Source organism: Heteronotia binoei, chromosome 19 (assembly GCF_032191835.1).
Source record: "Heteronotia binoei isolate CCM8104 ecotype False Entrance Well chromosome 19, APGP_CSIRO_Hbin_v1, whole genome shotgun sequence".
Classification (NCBI taxonomy): Eukaryota; Metazoa; Chordata; class Lepidosauria; order Squamata; family Gekkonidae; genus Heteronotia; species Heteronotia binoei.
The window spans coordinates 24,500,518-24,517,894 of record NC_083241.1 but is presented as its reverse complement, the minus strand read 5'-3'; the positions used below and the strand labels follow the sequence as shown (position 1 = coordinate 24,517,894).

At 43.1% G+C, this 17,377-nt stretch overlaps 1 protein-coding gene across 2 annotated transcripts in view; it reads right to left on the bottom strand.

Annotated features, from left to right (window-relative positions):
- The window catches only part of SECISBP2L (SECIS binding protein 2 like), a 55,924-nt gene extending 38,753 nt beyond the window's left edge, over nt 1-17,171 (bottom strand). Inside the window, exon 1 of one of the 2 annotated variants that reach the window (XM_060259847.1) lies at nt 16,893-17,171. In XM_060259847.1, coding sequence (XP_060115830.1) covers nt 16,893-16,916 — 24 coding nt within the window. In that variant the 5' untranslated portion in view covers nt 16,917-17,171. The remainder of the gene's footprint in view (nt 1-16,892) is intronic. The other variant, XM_060259848.1, reaches the window with a different exon arrangement.
- Nucleotides 17,172-17,377: the final 206 nt, after the last annotated feature.

Sequence of the window (17,377 nt, the reverse complement as noted above, 5' to 3'; positions counted from 1 at the left end):
CCAGGTTGCGTTTAACATACTTCCACAATACCACAATGGGAAAATGGGGCCATACAAAAATACTCCCTTCCCAAACCAGAACAAAGTCTGAGTTCAGCCACACCTTTAAGACCAACATAGTTTTACTCTAAGTATAAGCTTTTGCATTCACCAAACTTTGTTGGTATACTCAAACTCTGCTTTGCTAATTCAGACCAGTTAGGGTTGCCAGGTCTTTGTTGGAAAATACCAGGAGACTTTGGGGGTGGAGCAGGGAAAGGGGCCTCAGCATGGTACAATGCCACAGAGTCCACCCCCTTCAAAGCAGTCATTTTCTCCAGGGGAGCTGATCTCTGCCAGCTGGAGATCAGTTGGAAAAGTGGGAGATTTCCAGGTCCCACCAGGAAGCTGGCAACTCTACTAAACCAGTTACCTCTCACTTTGCCAAACACAATCTCTGAATAACATGCATATCTACCACCCATATGATTAGAGAAGACTGTATGGGTAAATATGATCCTTGTGAAACATTTCCTAAACAGAAGGGCAGAAAATACGTTTTATCCAGGGATGGTCAAGCAAACTCCAAAGAAACACCACCACATCACTCAAGGTCAATTGTCCAAAAGCAAGACATAAATATTTTGTCACATATGTATTTGGTGTTAAAAACATTAACTGGAAGAGGGAAGAAAACTCACTCAGAAACTCTAAATACACTTCTTGGCACACTGCAGCTACCATACGTAAACTTTTTTCCTTATTCAACTTATAAACATTGCTCACAGTAGATAAAAATAACATTTCTACTGAAACAAAAAATTGTTTAAAAATCTGATGCAATAAAACAGGCCGCTGGTACTAGGTTTTGGCAATTTTAAAGTGACTAAACAATAGTCACTTTAACCAAGAGAAAGAGCCCTAAAATGGTGAACGTGTCACTATCCCAAGATGAAAACTGTCAAAAAAAATTATCAAGCATAAGAGGAAACACCTGTTGATCTCACACAAGTTTGCTTTCAATATAAACTCCAGCTTTTGATTCAGAAGCCTCTGTAAGCAAGGAACAAGAATATATCTCCCTCTGTCTTCCCTTCTACTGGAGTTTAGGTTAAAAGAAGCTTGTCCCTTCCTTTAATGGACTATGTGTGTGTGTGTGTGTGTGTATACATATATATATTTAGGTGGTGCTACATTAAAAACAGCATCTACACATCATACCTAAGCATTTATGTTCAAACTAGCGGAGTTCCCCCCCACCAATGAAGGAAATAATTTAAGGCAGCTTTTCCTTTAATTTAACAGAATGTATGCAATGGCTGATTATATACATTTCCTTCAGACAATTACAATTCTTCCAAGACATCATGCATGAAGGTGCTTTTGTTTTCTACATAAAAGCTACTGTATTCTTCAGCAGCTGCAGAGACAGAAGATGACACCAGCAGGAACAGACTGGTAAACTTGGTCTTATAGTTACAGCACTGTGTTTAATCTACAGACTACAATATACAAAAACACACACACACATACACTTGTAATGGACATTCATTATTACCCGTTAAAACAGAAGCTATGCTGTCCTTCTAACAGAGAATGCCGGTGACCAAAGGCGCCTTGTGTAGTTAACACAAGGCAGTTGCCTACATATTATGCTTCAAATACAGAATAAAAGATGGGCTTTACAACGGCTGATAGCTCAAAAAGGAGCATTGATAATAGTGATTTTTTTTTCATCTTTAAGCAATTTGTACAATATTTATTCAATAAGCACGCAAAACTTTGCCTGTTTTAAGAACAGGTTTGTAAACATGACAGTTATTTTTATAGCCAGAGAATCCCAAAGAAAGTATGCTTCATGAATGGATGTGTATTAAGATAGTTGCAAAAAGAACAGTAGTGGGCCCTGTGATGTTTCGGAGAGTGCTGTCTCACTGTATGCTAGGCCAGGGGTGGCCAATGGTAGCTCTCCAGATGTTTTTGGCCAATGGCTGGGGCTGATGGGGAGTTGTAGGCAAAAAACATCTGGAGAGCTACCGTTGGCCACCCCTGTGCTAGGCTGTGAAAATGTTTTTTGGTACCTTGGGGACACAGGAGCGCACCCTACAAACTGCACATGAACTTTACCCTTTATCATTTATCAAATATTCCAAAGGGCATCCAAGATGTCTGAAAAACTTAAATTTAGGTAAATGACAGAACAATTTCTATCGGAAAGGCAGCCCCAAGGGCAGACTGCTGCCTGCTCATTAATTCCAAAGAGCTGGTGCTACTACTGAAACAGTGAAGACGAAGAAGATTTTGGATTTATATCCTGCCCTATACTCTGAATCTCAGAGCGGTCACAATCTCCTCTACCTTCCCCCCACCCCCACAACAAACACCCTGTGAGGTAGGTGGAGCTGAGAGTGCTTTTACAGCAGCTGCCCTTTCAAGGACAGCCTCTATGAAAGCTATGGCTGACCCAAGGCCATCTCAGCAGTTGCAAGTGGAGGAGTGGCGAATCAAACCCGGTTCTCCCAGATAAGAGTCCGCGCACTTAACCACTACACCAAACCAGCTCTCAAAGCACTCAAAGCAGATGAAGATTTAAACTGTCCAATATAAAATGGTGAAAGGAGTAGCTGCTCCAAGAACTTGAGAAGATGTAAAAGGAGAAGCACAATCACTCTCATCCCACTGTAAGGAAAGCCCTCTACTTTTCATACATATGGACATCGTGATCACCAGTATGGTTGCCAGGGTGCCTGGAGTTCTGACTCTCACACATCTGCTCTAAGAAGTGGATTTCGCCCAGTTTCTAAGGCTTATGTGGATACTATAAGCCTCAGCTTTGCAGCAGCATTCTACACCTCTGGATGGGTGTTAGCCAGAACTCTGCTCCTTGTGTGCCCAGTCTTGGCCGCTGCAGTGGAAGAAGCCAGGCCACCATGTTTCCAGCCTGTTTCCATGAACCAAAGGCTAACACCACCAGAATCCATCTTGCTTTCCTGACTCCATATCCAACAGCTGCTTCAGCTTTTGCATAAGGCAATCAAGCTTATCCAGGCATGGATCCTGCCAGACCACTCAAGCCTTTGTCTAACAGAACTCTAGACAAAGATTGGTGCCAGGAAGAAGATAGGAAAAGAGGAAGACCATCTCCTGCCTGAGCCAAGTCTTTTGTCTAAACCGGGTGATACCTAGATCAATATTTGATTCTCTATTGTCACCTTTTCAGATAAGTCCATCTAATCTTAAGTGTTCCCCACCCAGTAATCACTTCTATTCTTCCCAACTGTCACTTTGGAGCCTGCCCCAAGGCCTGTTTCAATCTGAAAGTTCTCTCAGGTATCCAAGATCCAGGCAAGTCCATTGGTCAAGAGCAAGCACCCAATTAGGTGTCCCCAAGGGACTTGCTATTGGCTCTGCAATAGTCCAGCCCTCCTGGTCATTGCAGAGCCTCCCCTTTCTCCTCCCTCCTACCTCCCAGCCCCTGAGGGTCTAAGGTAGTCTATTTAATCTCTGACCCAACTCCACTCATGTGTGCATCTAGCAGTACCCCAGTTCCGCTGTCTAGATCCACCCCCAATTCTGGCCACAGTTTTGGGTCCATTTCCCCCGTCCTCTTCTGTCGCCATTGGAGCCTTCCTTGAAGACTACGATAGGTAATATTACCCTGTGTGTCTACCCTTTATGTTCCCCTATCGATCTTATCTATATTTCTAGGACTGTATGTGTGATTGGATGTGTATTTTTATCTTGTATGGAAGACTATATTTTTCTTAATAAATTATAATTGGTTTTACTAAATTAGAGTCCCATTATTTAAGCATCACTTTTCTGGACGTGTATTCTTGTATACATTGGTAAAAGATCCCTAGTGAGCCAGGTGCCCACCTAACTAATTCCCCAACCTCGTTTTGAGGGCATTTCGGCTTACACCACACATTGCCAAACTTCTGCTTAAAATTATACAACACCACCTGGCACCAACCACTGAAAGGGAATTACCAGATGTCCAAGCTGGCTTCCAAAGGGGGTGTGGCACTCATGGCCATATAGCAAATCTGCACTGGATCATGGAGAAATCTCATGAATATCAAAAGATTATCTACTTATGCTTCATCAATTCCAAGAAAGCCTTCGACTATGTCCATCATGACAAGCTGTAGAGAGTCCTACAAGATCTGGGAATGCCAGCACATCTGGACAAGTTGATACAACCACACCAGAAAGCCACTGTGGGAACACCATAGAGAGATACTGATTGGTTCAAAATACAGAAATTAGTATGGCAAGGCTGCATTCTTTCACCATTCTTATTCACCATGTATGCCAAAACAAATGATGAAATTAGAGCTGGAAGAGTCAAAAATGAGGGAGAATATTGGAAGAAGGAATATCAACAATCCTCAATATGCTAATGACACAACCCTTCCCTCAGAAAGAAGGTCTGAAATATCTGATCAAGAAAATCAAAGAAGAAAGTTGAAGAGTTTGGTCTCTTCCTAAACATCAAAAAAACCAAAATCATGACCACCAAGAAGAACTGGAACATCATATTAACAGTTGTTAATGAAGAAATTTAGTATGTGGAAGAAGCCACTTTCTTAGGGTTACTGATCAACCAAAACGGCGAATGCGTTGAATCACGATGGAACACACAGCAATGATAAGCATGAATCGAATATGGCAGAGCAAGGACATCAGCCTAGCAACCAAATGCAGATTAGTCTATGTTATTATGTTCCCCATAGGGCTCATGACCTTCAAATTCTGGTTACGCTTGCACTACAACTCTGAACCGGGGAGCGATATCTCTCAAATGGCTCTCTGAATTTAATTTGTCAAATTGGTCAGCACATATTGAGAGAAAAATCAAAGCAATGGGTTTATTCCTAGAACTATTGTCCATGTTGTCCTTCACCATCGCAGTCCAACAAATTAAAAACAGGTTGCTAGATACTGAGCACCAAGACCTATACAGTCTGGCTAAGAAAACTTGTTCCTCACTGAGTTTTGAGATCTCTCTTAGTACTGGGAAAATGGCCTCATATCTATCCGTCTTGCAGGTGCCACAGCAGCGTAGAGCTTTTTCCCTTGCCAGATGCAACGCCATGTCCTCTGCCATTCTTTATGGCAGATTTAACAAGACAGCCTACTCAGTCAGATACTGTCTCTGTAAGTAAAAACGTGAGGAGTCAGTTTCTCATATTCTTTATTGTAGTTTGTATACAGATCGTCACAAGTATTTACATCCTATTTTAGTTAGCATGGTTGATTGTTCTGATGCACTTAAGATCTATAGTCTTTTGAACAATACTTCATCTAGTGTCATTGAGAAAGTGGCTAAGTTTCTTTATTCTGTTTTAAAGGCATGTCAGAGGATCTCATAGAAACAGTTTATGTTTATGTTCTTCCTCATGTATATGTATGCAATCGTTCCATTTTATCATTTTTTAAACAATTTGCTCTGATATATATATTTATGCAATAAAGGTTAACTTAACTTGATGTTCCCCATAGCAACCTATGGCTGCAGAAGTTGGACCATGAAGAAGCAAGACAGAAGGAAAATCAACTAATCTGAGTTGTGGTGCTGGAGAAGGCTCCTGCATTCCTTGAACAAGGTTGACGAACGAGTGAGCATTGGAGTGCATAAAACCAGTCATGCCATAGGAAGGGGAAAAAAATCACAAAACTGTGACTTATTTCAGCCCTGTCATGCAGAAGAACTCACAAGAAAAAGCAGTTATGCTTGGATTGTTTAACGGTAAAAGGAAACCTGGCTGTCAAAGAACACGGTGGCTAGACACCATAAAAGTCAACACTGGCCTGAGCACAGAACAACTCAAAGAAACAGTGCAAGATAGGAAAACGTGGAGAGCTGGCCCACAGAATTGCCAAGAGTCAGACACGATTGAATGGTTAACAACAACATAGGGAGAAGCAGCCCTCCAGAACGTGAATTACGATAACACTGACACCTGGACTTAAACATGGAAACAGACACTTACCCAAGTACACTGCTCCAGAATTGGTGCCATAATGTAAGCAACAGCTTACCTCCTGTCAGCAGATGATGTGGATGGATTTTTACCAACAAAAGTTTCCAAGATGCCTTCAAGGTAGCCCTATGTAAAGCATGTTATAGTAATCCAAACTACAGGTTACCAAGGCACAGAGCAGTACGATCTGTTCAAGAGTCCCAGTGAAAAGAGCCTCATTTCAGAAACTCATCCTGTATTCAATATTTAACAACTTATTCTCATGAGCACCACTCTGAAGCAACAATTTCGTTATTCAATTTCACATGTCCACACTGATGCAATTTTTTTGCCATCAAATCAAAGCTGACTTAAGGCAACCTGTACAGTTTACAAGGCAAAAAGATGTTCAGAGGTGGTTTGCCACTACCCACCTCCCATGACCCTGGTATTCCCTGGTAGTCTCTCATCCAAATACTAGCCAGGCCTGACCCTGCTTTACTTCTGACATCTGACAAGACTTAGTTAGCCTTGGTTATCCAAGCCAGGCTGATAAGGGAAATTAAACCAAGCACGAATTTCCAAGAAGCCACATTATCAGGTAAAAAGTTAGGACAAAAGTTTATGAGAATCACAGATAAAGGTAGATTCAAATTATAATAAGAACAATTAGGGTCAGATGCAGTAATCCTATACCAACAGGCAAAGGAGTTAAGCAAGGCTGTGTTTCAGCCCCTTCCCTTTTCACCATCTATATTAATGATCTGATTGGCAATCTGGAACTGGCAGACACTCATCCCCCTGCCCCTAGCAGACTGCCTTTTCAACTTTATTGTATGCAGATGATGCTGTTTTGCTATCCAGGACCCCTGTAGGCCTAAAAAGGGTGTTAGAACAATAAGAACATCTTAAATTTAACTGCTATACACAAAAAATATATATATAAGCATTTTCTCCACGCCACAAATCCACTAAAGTAAACATTTCCCAACTCCAACTTCAGCATAAAACTGATTACACAACTGCAGCCTAAATTGGCACTCCTGTGTACAATTACCTGGAAGTAAACCTTCTATTCACTGGTACTATAGCACTGTACTATCGAAGGAGAGAGGCCACAGCTCAGAAAGACACAGCCTCTGCTTTGCATCAAGTTACCAGGTTCAATCCCTGGCATCTCCAATTAAAAAAAAAAAAAAAACAGGTAGCAAGGGATATGAATTTTCAGCTCCACCTGAGACTCTGAAGAACCACTGACACCCAGAATAGACAAGAGTGATCTTGAGAGATCAAAAGCCTGGCTCAGTATAAAGCAGTTTCATGTATTTCATTTTCCCTTATGATGTTAATATCCGAAAGATAGACATAAGGGCAGAAGGAATTTCAAATGGCTATCCATCGTAGTCTGCAGTAGCAGAACTAAATATTGGTCCAGTGGTAACTTAAAAGCTAACACAGTTTATTCCAGCAGAGGCTTTTGTGTGTCAGAACTGACTTCATCTTCTCCCTGCAAAACCAGAATTGATCGTACTGAATCACTGGCAACACAACACTACCTCTTTCTCAACAAAATCTTTAATAACTTTTACTTCTTTCAGCTGCAAAAGTGGTAATAACACAAAACTGGAAAGAGACTAAAACACTAACAACAGAATCCTGGCTTGCAAAGGTCTGGGATCACATGACCATGGACAAAATCTCTACAAGTTTAAATCAGGTTGTTTCATATAAAATCATATCAATATTTTGTTATGAACTGGCCCCCTATACTGGCCTGATGTTTTATTTGATGGGTTAGTTGAGAAGCATAAATATTTGATAAATACTTTACTATATTAAAGTAATATACCAGCATCATAAAGAAACTTTGTCCAAAATTATAAGAATCCTTTTTGTGTTAATGTTTTTTGTATCCCTTTGCTCCTACTTATGATTATATGATTTTATTTATTTAATATATTTTTATTATTATTTTATTTGATTATGTATTTTATATGTTTGACTTGCAAATGTTTTATACTGGTAACAGAAAATGAGAATGTTTCATTTCATTTTCTTTAACGTGTATCTTGAAAGTTCAATAAAAATGTTTGATAAAAAAAAAGAACTGGCTTCATCTAACGGATGAAACTATAAGTAACCCCAAACAGAACATACAATTCCACCTCACTCACAAATACCAGAGACCAATGTTCCCTCTAAGCTACAGAGTCTTGTGAGCAAAAATTCTGCTTCGGAAGCTATTGGCATTAAAGTTGTGAGTGAGCGATTTGGCTACTGCATAAATTAGTTTGCTCTGAGGCCATCCTTCCTGAGCTCAGACAAAAATGTGTGAGCCAGAGGCTAAAATACTGTGAGCTAGTCACACTAAATCAGCTCAGAGGGAACACTGCCAGAGACTATTCTGAGAAATCTTAAAACTTACTTAGATTTCACCTGGATTCTGACCAAAGTTTTGAAATAGTCCATCCTTCGCAACCTTGACTTATACCTGCTTGACTTCATAATACCAGTACTTATCCTGCCAAAGAACACATGTTACCCATAATGTAATTATACTCCTGAGATAATGAGTAAAAAAAAAAAAAAGGAAAACATGCCTTCAAAGGAATATATTAATCATTTGAAATATAACAACATTGAATAATGTGACCTATTAGATCAGTCTGAGTATAAGCCACCAGTATTCCCTCTAAGCTGAGTTAGTGTGAGCTAGCTCAGTTTTTTAGCCCCCAGCTCACTCATTTTTGTCTTGGCTCAGGAAAAATGGTCCCAGAGCAAACTAATTTTATGCAGTAGATCACAACTTTAATGCCAGCAGCTCACAAAACAGAATTTTTGCTCACAAGACTCCACAGTTTAGAGGGAACATTGTAAACCACCATGTCAAAGTTAATCTTTGGAGATATTTACAAGCTACAGTGTGAAAACAAGGGGGGTGATGGTGTATACATTTGTAAAGATTTCCTACCAGGAGTGGCAAAATATCTTTAAAATAAGTTTTACTCTACATAAAACTCAACTGCTGAGGTTAAAAGAATATCACTGATTTACACAAAATTCAAGTAAGCCACTAGAAAGAAATAATAACAGTTTGGTCATAACTTAGACTTGCTGCCCTTGTAAATAAATGCAAACACAAGTTGGCCATTGTTTATCAGACATCAAACCTACTCTAGTTTGCACCATAACTTCATGCAATGTATTTCTTTGGAAGCAAATAGAGCAGGAGTCCAGTATCCGACAAAAGCTCCTACCCTATCACAAATTTTGTTAGTCTTTAAGGTGCTACTGGACTCTTTTCTGCTGTTACAGACAAACACAGCTACCCATTCTTGATATTTCTTTGGGAGTAAGTACGCTTTAGATTGACCTACCAAGGGAATTTAGGATGGTTCCCTTCCTGGCTATCTTGTATCACCAGCTGGAACTCTCTTCTCAGTTTGCTGGCTCCTACTGAGTTATGACTGCTGTGTTTCTTCGCAGTTTTCGATACTTCTCAGTTTTGTTTTCATGCTTTTTATCTGCGTTAACACACCTTTGAGTTAGATTTTTAAAGTTTTGTCAATAGCTAACAGGACAACGGCTGACTGACACACACTATGTTATCTGGGTTAGGTACTTGAAGGGAAGAGGAATCGAAGAAATGTGTACTTAATCACCTCAAGAGGCAAACCACTTGTTCCACAGTAGTTTTGGAAGGTTTAGGGACAGTTTAGGTTGCTTCTGAGCATGAAGTCTGAGGACGGGTATTTGAGAAAGTCCTGGTAAATTAGAACTAAGCAGAACTAAACAGAATACAAAAGCTTTTGCCATGTGAAACGAATGCTCGGAAAAGGTTGCATAAAGTGAAAGATTCCTTGTTCTCCAATAAACACTTCAGTCCAAAGAGCTCCTGCAAGTTTTGCATGTTACAGTCTCCACACACAGTACCCATTACACAAAAGCTATTTCAAGTGACTGTCAATGCTCAAACTAACCTCCAGTCTAATTCATTTCAGAAGAACAAACCCGTTTCCAGGTAGATGTAATTAAACACAGCACACAGCCTCCCTAATTAAAGAGTCCAGAATATTTTGACCCAGTGATATTACCTCCCTGATATTAGTTCCATTAAGCAACACTTTATTAGAAGCCTTCTTAAGTATCCTGGCACCCTAAAGACTAACAGATTGCTTGTGACATTGGCTTCCCTGGCCTTCACCAAAGTTTGTTCCTGTAATGCTTTAAAGGCAGCTTTTGCTTTGCTGCACTAAGAGGTCAACATGGTTACTTAGTCCTCTGGAATTTGTTTCCTTCCTCGAGTGTTATTCACCTATCACTTCCTGCTTGATGCAGCTTCCCCCCCCCCACACACACACACATAACAGCTCTCACAAGACAACATTCAGGGCAAACTGAATGCAGCCTAAGAAATATCACAAATGACTTGTACTTTCAAGTACAATATCTTCAAGACACATGGAGGGTACTGAGAGCTTTTCCATTCAGTCTTTGGCAATTTCCCATCCTTATTACAATCCCTATCCCACACAACCTTTGGCAATGCAGATCCACAGCAGGACGTTTTGGGTGATCAAATGGGACCTCCCCTTTTCATCAGCAGAAAAGCCAATTGGATAAAATCCTTTATGTGAAAAAGCAGGATATAACCGTATTAAATAAATCAGTCAACTATAAAGATGCTCTACGAAAAAAATCATGCTTTGGTACATACATAACAGCTCAGCAGAGGATACTTTTAACTTCTCTAACTCGTTATATACTACACAACTGCCTAAGAAATCCTTCCTAATACTCTGACAGACAGAGGCTGAAATTCTCTGCACACTTACGTGGGAACAGAGGCCATTTAACTCAATAGTACTAATTTGGCTCTTTCACCACCGGAGAGAAAAATTAAAGGGCAAGTCTGACAGAGAAGACAACAGAGCATGATTTACCTGATTCACCTTTTCCCAGCCTCACCCCTAGATCAGAGGAATCTTGTGGTCTCATAGTGACAAACCTCATGGGTGCCAAGACCATAGAATAAATCTGTACCTGTACGCAACACTGGAATGTGGGGGGGCACGCTCTGCTATCTTCTCACTTAGCCCTCCTATCACTGTTTGGAAACACTGGGAGAAACATATCTTTCTTCAGCCAGTGAATAAACAGCTTCTAAGAGGCTACAAGTCCACTGCAGACGACCATGTTTAAGGCACAGTTCCTCCTTCTGGGATGTAAGAGGCAGATTAAAAAGATGAAAAAACCCTCCAAGACACCTCCCCCCAAAACTCCTGAATTCTACGCAGATATGAACCACAAGAAATGTGAAAGCTTCCCTCTTAACACAATTCAAATATGTCTGTTCTGGGCTTCCCATACCTACCCATGGCCAGGGACTAAAACATAGATGCCAATACGCTAAAAGCCAAGACAGCACAAGAAGAAGACAGTAGATTAATTTATACCCTGCCCTTCTCTCTGAATCAGAGTGGCTTACAATATCCTTTATCTTCTTTCCCCATAACAGACTCCCTGTGAGGTGGGTGGGGCTGAGAGGGCTCTCACAGCAGCTGCCCTTTCAAGAACAACCTCTGCCAGAGCTATGGCTGACCCAAGGCCATTCCAGCAGCTGCAAGTGGAGGAGTGGGGAATCAAACCCGGTTCTCCCAGATAAAAGTCCACACACTTAACCACTACACCAAACAACATAAGGATGATATTTGAGTCCTCAAGATTTCTTGTTTCGCAAGGCTAGCTCAAGACTAATCAAAACCTGTAACAATAAAGGTTCAGTCTACAACATTTTGTGATAAACAGCAAACTGTTTAATAACATACGGCAAAAGGCATCACACAAAACCAAATTCCTGTTAAAAACCCTCTGAATGTGCACACTTTCTCTCCCGGTTGTCCTCAATTATTTTAGAAAAAAAAAAGAGATGGAAATCAGTCACTTAACAAGTGCACCAAATAAAACCAACAGCACATAATTCATTGGCACATTCAGTTATCACAGAATGCAAACCATTATACATATAGCCCACTTAATCACGCCACTCACAGGAATAATCATTTACAAACACATGACACTATATCAAACAAGAGCATTTGATCGTCTGTCCCACTACTACCTACTCCAATTGGCAGCAAGTCTCCGAGACTCAAGTAGCAGAGCTTGTTACTTGAACAGAGGTCAATCACTAACACAAGAAGGTCATCATTGGTTAACCATTGAGAGGGTAGGCTGTAATGTGCAGTGGACGCAAAGTAATCTAGAAATCCCCAAACAGATTTGCCTATCTAACGTAACCAATCATCTTAATGGTGCTCTCTCCAGTCCATCTTTTCTACTCCCCCCACCCAGTTCCCAACAAAGGCCAGTTGCAGAGTGTGTAGACAAAAGGTGCCATATGAAAATGAAGCTGTAATCGTTGGGGGTTCCCATTATGAGCGGCAGCAAAGGCAGCAAACAGTAAAATACTGCAGTGTTACTCAAACTCTCACATAAGGGAAAAAGACAACAGGTTGGATTGAGAGTAAATTTTCCATCAGCAGAATGAAGCTCATCTGCAATTTACTCCCTCCCACTGTGGCCCACTGATCTCCATGAAACTCTGTGTCTAAGAGGGATAAAGGACCAACATGGGGGTGGAGGTCCTGCGGCAGGAAGGGGGGGAATTAGGGAAACTGCCAGTTTAGTGTGGGTCACATGCTATGGCTGCAAGCTTAAACATACTCACTTGATGTGAACACAGTCCTTCGCCCTGATTGAACATGCAAAGAACTGGGCTATGTGGTCATGGCAGGTGCCTTCCCCTCCTGCCCCAAGAGGGAAACCATTCTCAGCTGCCTGAGTCAGCTTGATGCTTTCTCCTCCAGGACTGTAGGCTGGAGGAGCTGCCACTGAGGGCAGGGGGGAAAGTTCTGGGGGACAGATGGAGCTGCTGATGATGATATGATGGAACAGCCCAGAGATGGGAAACTTAGCTGGCTTGGGGGCAGTCCAATCCATCTCCTACTCTACCAGGAACAGGAGGGGGACCTCTTCATAGTAGGGGGTGAGGCGAGGAGAAAGCAGACAGCAGGCCCTTTTCCCTGTCCACACTTTAGCCACACTTGTCCACTGACAATGGGCCTGCCCAAGAAACTTCTAACTAGAAATGCTGGGAAAGGAACCACAGAACTTCTGCATCCATTCTGCTACTGTGCTATGAACCCCTATGAACAACCAACCTTTTTCAAGAACACTACAGAAATGCAGGGGGGGAAAGCTTTTATTTAAGATAGGAAATATACACTGATTGGATTCAGTTGTAATCTGAAGAAGTACAGTTATTTTTTGTAAACTAGGGATAAAATCTGTGCCCCACCGGAGGCGGCAGTTGTTGCACTAATCATAGCCTTCGCCTTCAGAGCAAACTACAGACAACACGTAAACGCATGCGATGGAATACCGACAGTATGTGCCAGTGTCTCAAAATGAACAACCACCTTGGGAAGCTGTCCTTTTGAAAAAGGGAGCAGTGGGGAGAAGGGAAAGAGGGCAGAGCTTACCCTTTCCTATTAGATATTTTCCCATTCAGAGACACTCCCAAGTTGCTTCCCACCCCTGCAGCATTCCAGCTTTGTATTTATCTTCATAAACGTATAACTGGCACAGAAGAAAAACATGGGGGAGGGTGGGAAAATTCTGAATGGGGAGGGGGAGAAGGTCAGAGGAGAAAGGTTAAGTAATTCCATTTCCCATGCTGCTCAAAGCTATAAAATCCTAATGCTTTCCATTACTAAAGAAACAAAACACTTGAGGCTTTGACAGATCCATTTGCATGCAAGACATCCTTTTCCCCTAGCAAACTGGTAGCCGGAGTTATCACCTAACCACCACAAACCAATCTAAAGACAAGACAGAGGCATGGCACATTCAGTGGCTTAGCAACTGGAGGAGTTGCTAGTGGACTTTGGAGAGGGCGTGGCATGCACCCGCCTTAAAGTGGCCTTCCCATAAACTAATTAAGCAGTGATTCCCATTAACTAATCAATCTGGTTTCTAGATTAGTGGGGAAACTCTATAGGGCAAGGGAGGGAGGCCAAATATGCCTTCTGCAGATCCCTAACCTTGTACGTTTTGTTATGCCTTCCCCCCTCCCCCTTCTTCCGTTATTTCTTGCACTCTGAGCTTACAGCCAAATTCTCCTGGTATATTTCCTGGTCCAGTGCTTTTCACTCTACAGCCCAGGTATTTAAAGCCTTTCTCTATGGCCACCCCTTTTCTTCCTCACTGGTTCATAAATTCTGAGAGTTGATGTAGTTGAGGTTTAGTAGCCAATAACGTGAGCCAGGAAGTCCCCATTTCAAGCCTCAATGCAGCCACAGCTGTATCAGATTGCTCTGAGACAAGCTGCAGCTGCAGCCAACCCCCTTCCCCATGGAATACAGGAACAATACTGGTCTGCTGTGAAGGACTGTTGTAAGGATTACAGAAATAAGGCATACAGAAACATCCTGAAAATGAAATAGTGTAAGTACTATTATGTTACTAGCAATCACACGAATAATAATCCCAAAGCCTAGCTGCTCGTCGTTATTCACACCCCTGATTACAACTCGATGAAAATTAAGTATATTTGCTCACATGCCTCCCCTTGCTAGCTTCCTTCTCCCTGATGCACTCCCAAGTTAGGAATGCATCTGTTTCACTAAACTGTTTTTTTTAATCTTGCCTTTCTTCCAAGGAGTTCAGGGCTGTGGAGATGGTTCTCCCCTTCTCAGCTTCATCCTCACAAGGAACCTGAGGTTGATTAGTCTGGAGAACAAGTGACTGGCCCAAGGACACACTATCAGCATCAAAAGAAAATGAAGATTTGAACCCATACCATCCTAATCCAACACTAATGCCTACACCAGTGTTCCCAAGCTTGTCAGTGGGGAAACAAAAGTGGGTTACAAACCTTTTGAAATTGGATCACAGGCCAGCCCTTCTAAATGGCCACACCTGCTCTTGCTCTCTTCTGTATTTTGGAAATCAAGATCTGAGCCTAGAAACAGTATCTTTGATAGCTAGATTCAAGTCTAGTAAGCATCTCAGGGACCAAAACTATTTTTGAAGCATAATAAACATTGACTCTCAAAAACTTTACACCACAAAAAACTTGTGGGTCTCTCAGGTGCTAACAGGCTTCAATCCAGCCGTTCTACGTTCTGAAAGTATCTTCTATGTAAAGTGTATCCTGATGGTTACTACAATATGTTTCTTAGACTCTGAGGGGGGGGGGGTTTAGAGGGGAAAACAGAGAGGAGAGGCTGGTCAAAACGTGGAATTTAATCCCCACATGCAAAGGCTATGTATGTCAGAATGCCACTTTCTTCAGGTTCATAGTGGGTACAGTTGTGTTCTTTGTGCAATGTTAGTAGATTTTGCAAAACATTTGCCTAGCTACTGCAAGAAATGGAATACAAAACTAGATGGATGCCAAGGTCATAATTTGCGAAGGAAGGAAGAAAAACAGACAGACAGACAGATGCCAACCTTTGATGGATTACCATACTAAATAAATTTGAACCTGTGGGCCACCATACCAAAAAGGCTGGAAACCACTGCCCTCCACCACATTAGCTGGATGCCTCAGGGGAACAGACTGTTCTTATCTACTTACAAAACTTTATAAAAGCTCCCCTGATACATGGAGAAGGGTTTATAAACAGAACTACTTCTCCATCCCGATCTGCTATTAATCCTTTTAAATCCTTGCCTTAGCAGCTGCACCTAATTCTCCCTCAGCCTGAACTTCTCTTCCTCACTGACAGCCCCCTTCCCCCACCATAGCAGGAAAGAAACTAATCACATCCCATGCTCAGCTTAAGCAGGAGCTGTGCCCTCCACTCCCATCTAGCACACACATCAATTTTACTCCCCACAGTCCAAAAAACAAAACAAAAAGAGGCATGCAAGAGTTCTTGGGGCACTTTAGGAAAGTGAGGAAGGCAATTTCAACATGCACATTCAAGGACTAAGCGCTTGCTTGAGGCATCAAGCTCACAAAACCCTCCCTCCACAAGACACCTGTCCAAGGTGCCACACTAAAATGTGCAGCTTCCAGCAACCCTTTCTTACTCTAAAGAGTTAGTCATATCAAGATTAGGGGGCACTTTTTGGGCTAAATGTACCGTTTGATCCATCTAACAAATGTTTACCTTTCCCAAGGAGTTCAGGGCTGCTGCTCCTCCATTTTTACACTCACAAGGAAGAAGTCAGTGTGTGTGCTGGGCCCAAACTCAAGGCAAAGTGTGTGTGTGTGTGTTTGGGAGGGCGGGGGTTGAATCCAGCTCGCCAAGATCCCAGTCTAACACTAAATACAACAACCCGGCGAGGCTGAGAAGGAGTGACCGGCCCAGAGTGAGCTTCACGACTAAACGGGGATTCTCCTCTCCTCTAGTTCACCCTCCCAGCAACCAGGGCTGTAGCCAGCAGGAGAGGGTGGGGGGAAGCATAGGGCTGGTGCCCCCTCTAGAATCCGCATCACCCCCACCCAATCTTCTCTAATCGTTCCCTTTCAGTGAAACCGAAGATTGGGGGAAAATTGGGTGGGGGTGCTGCAGATTCCAGAGGCCCTGTGCCCCCTCTGCTGGCTACATCCCTGCCAGCAACCCTGCGAGGTAGGAGAAGGCGGGGGGGGGGGGGCTCGCTGCTCCAGAGTCACCCAGCGAGCTTCATAAGAGTGTCAGGATTTGAACCTGATTCTTTCCCAATTCTGCTCTGAAACCTTGACCGCTCCACCCACCGGAGCTCGGGCCTTTGCTGTCGAGAGAAGCTTCCGTGGCTGCTCTGGCCGTGGCCGCCTCTCTGGACTGGGGCTGTAATGGGGGGGGGGCGTCACCTCGGGCAGCCCCTCGCGCGCCCCCCAGCCCCTGTTGCCTAGCAACGCTCAGCGACAAGAAAAGGACCCCCCTCCCTTACCTGCCCACCGACGGCTTTGTCCATGGCTCCAGCAGCCCAAGCGGGCCCGGCGGCGGCGGCTCCTATTAGACGCGGAGGGGAGCAAAAGCAGCTCCCACCATCGCTCCTTGCCTCTCGCAGGCCGGCTTCCGTTCACGGCGCGGCGGCGGCGGCTGACACGGCTCTCGAACCAGCCCCGGTTACGCCACTCGCGACGGGCTAGAGATGGAGGCGGAGGAGGGAGGGGGCAAACGGGGAGGCGGAGGAGGGAATCATCTGGGACGGAAGCCGGCAGGAGACAAGCCCGGCCGTCCAGCGTTGGTTTAAAGCGCTCCTGAGCCTCCGGCCCGCCCTCCCGCCCGTCTCCTAGCAACCGTCAGTCCTGTCCGGGTGGCTCAAGAGGTGAACCCATTTGCCTTTCTGAGCACCGGCCCCATAATGGCGCGTGACGGGACTGCGCGCGCAAGCTTTAGCAGCAATTCGAGTTTTGCAGAAGGGAAAGGGAA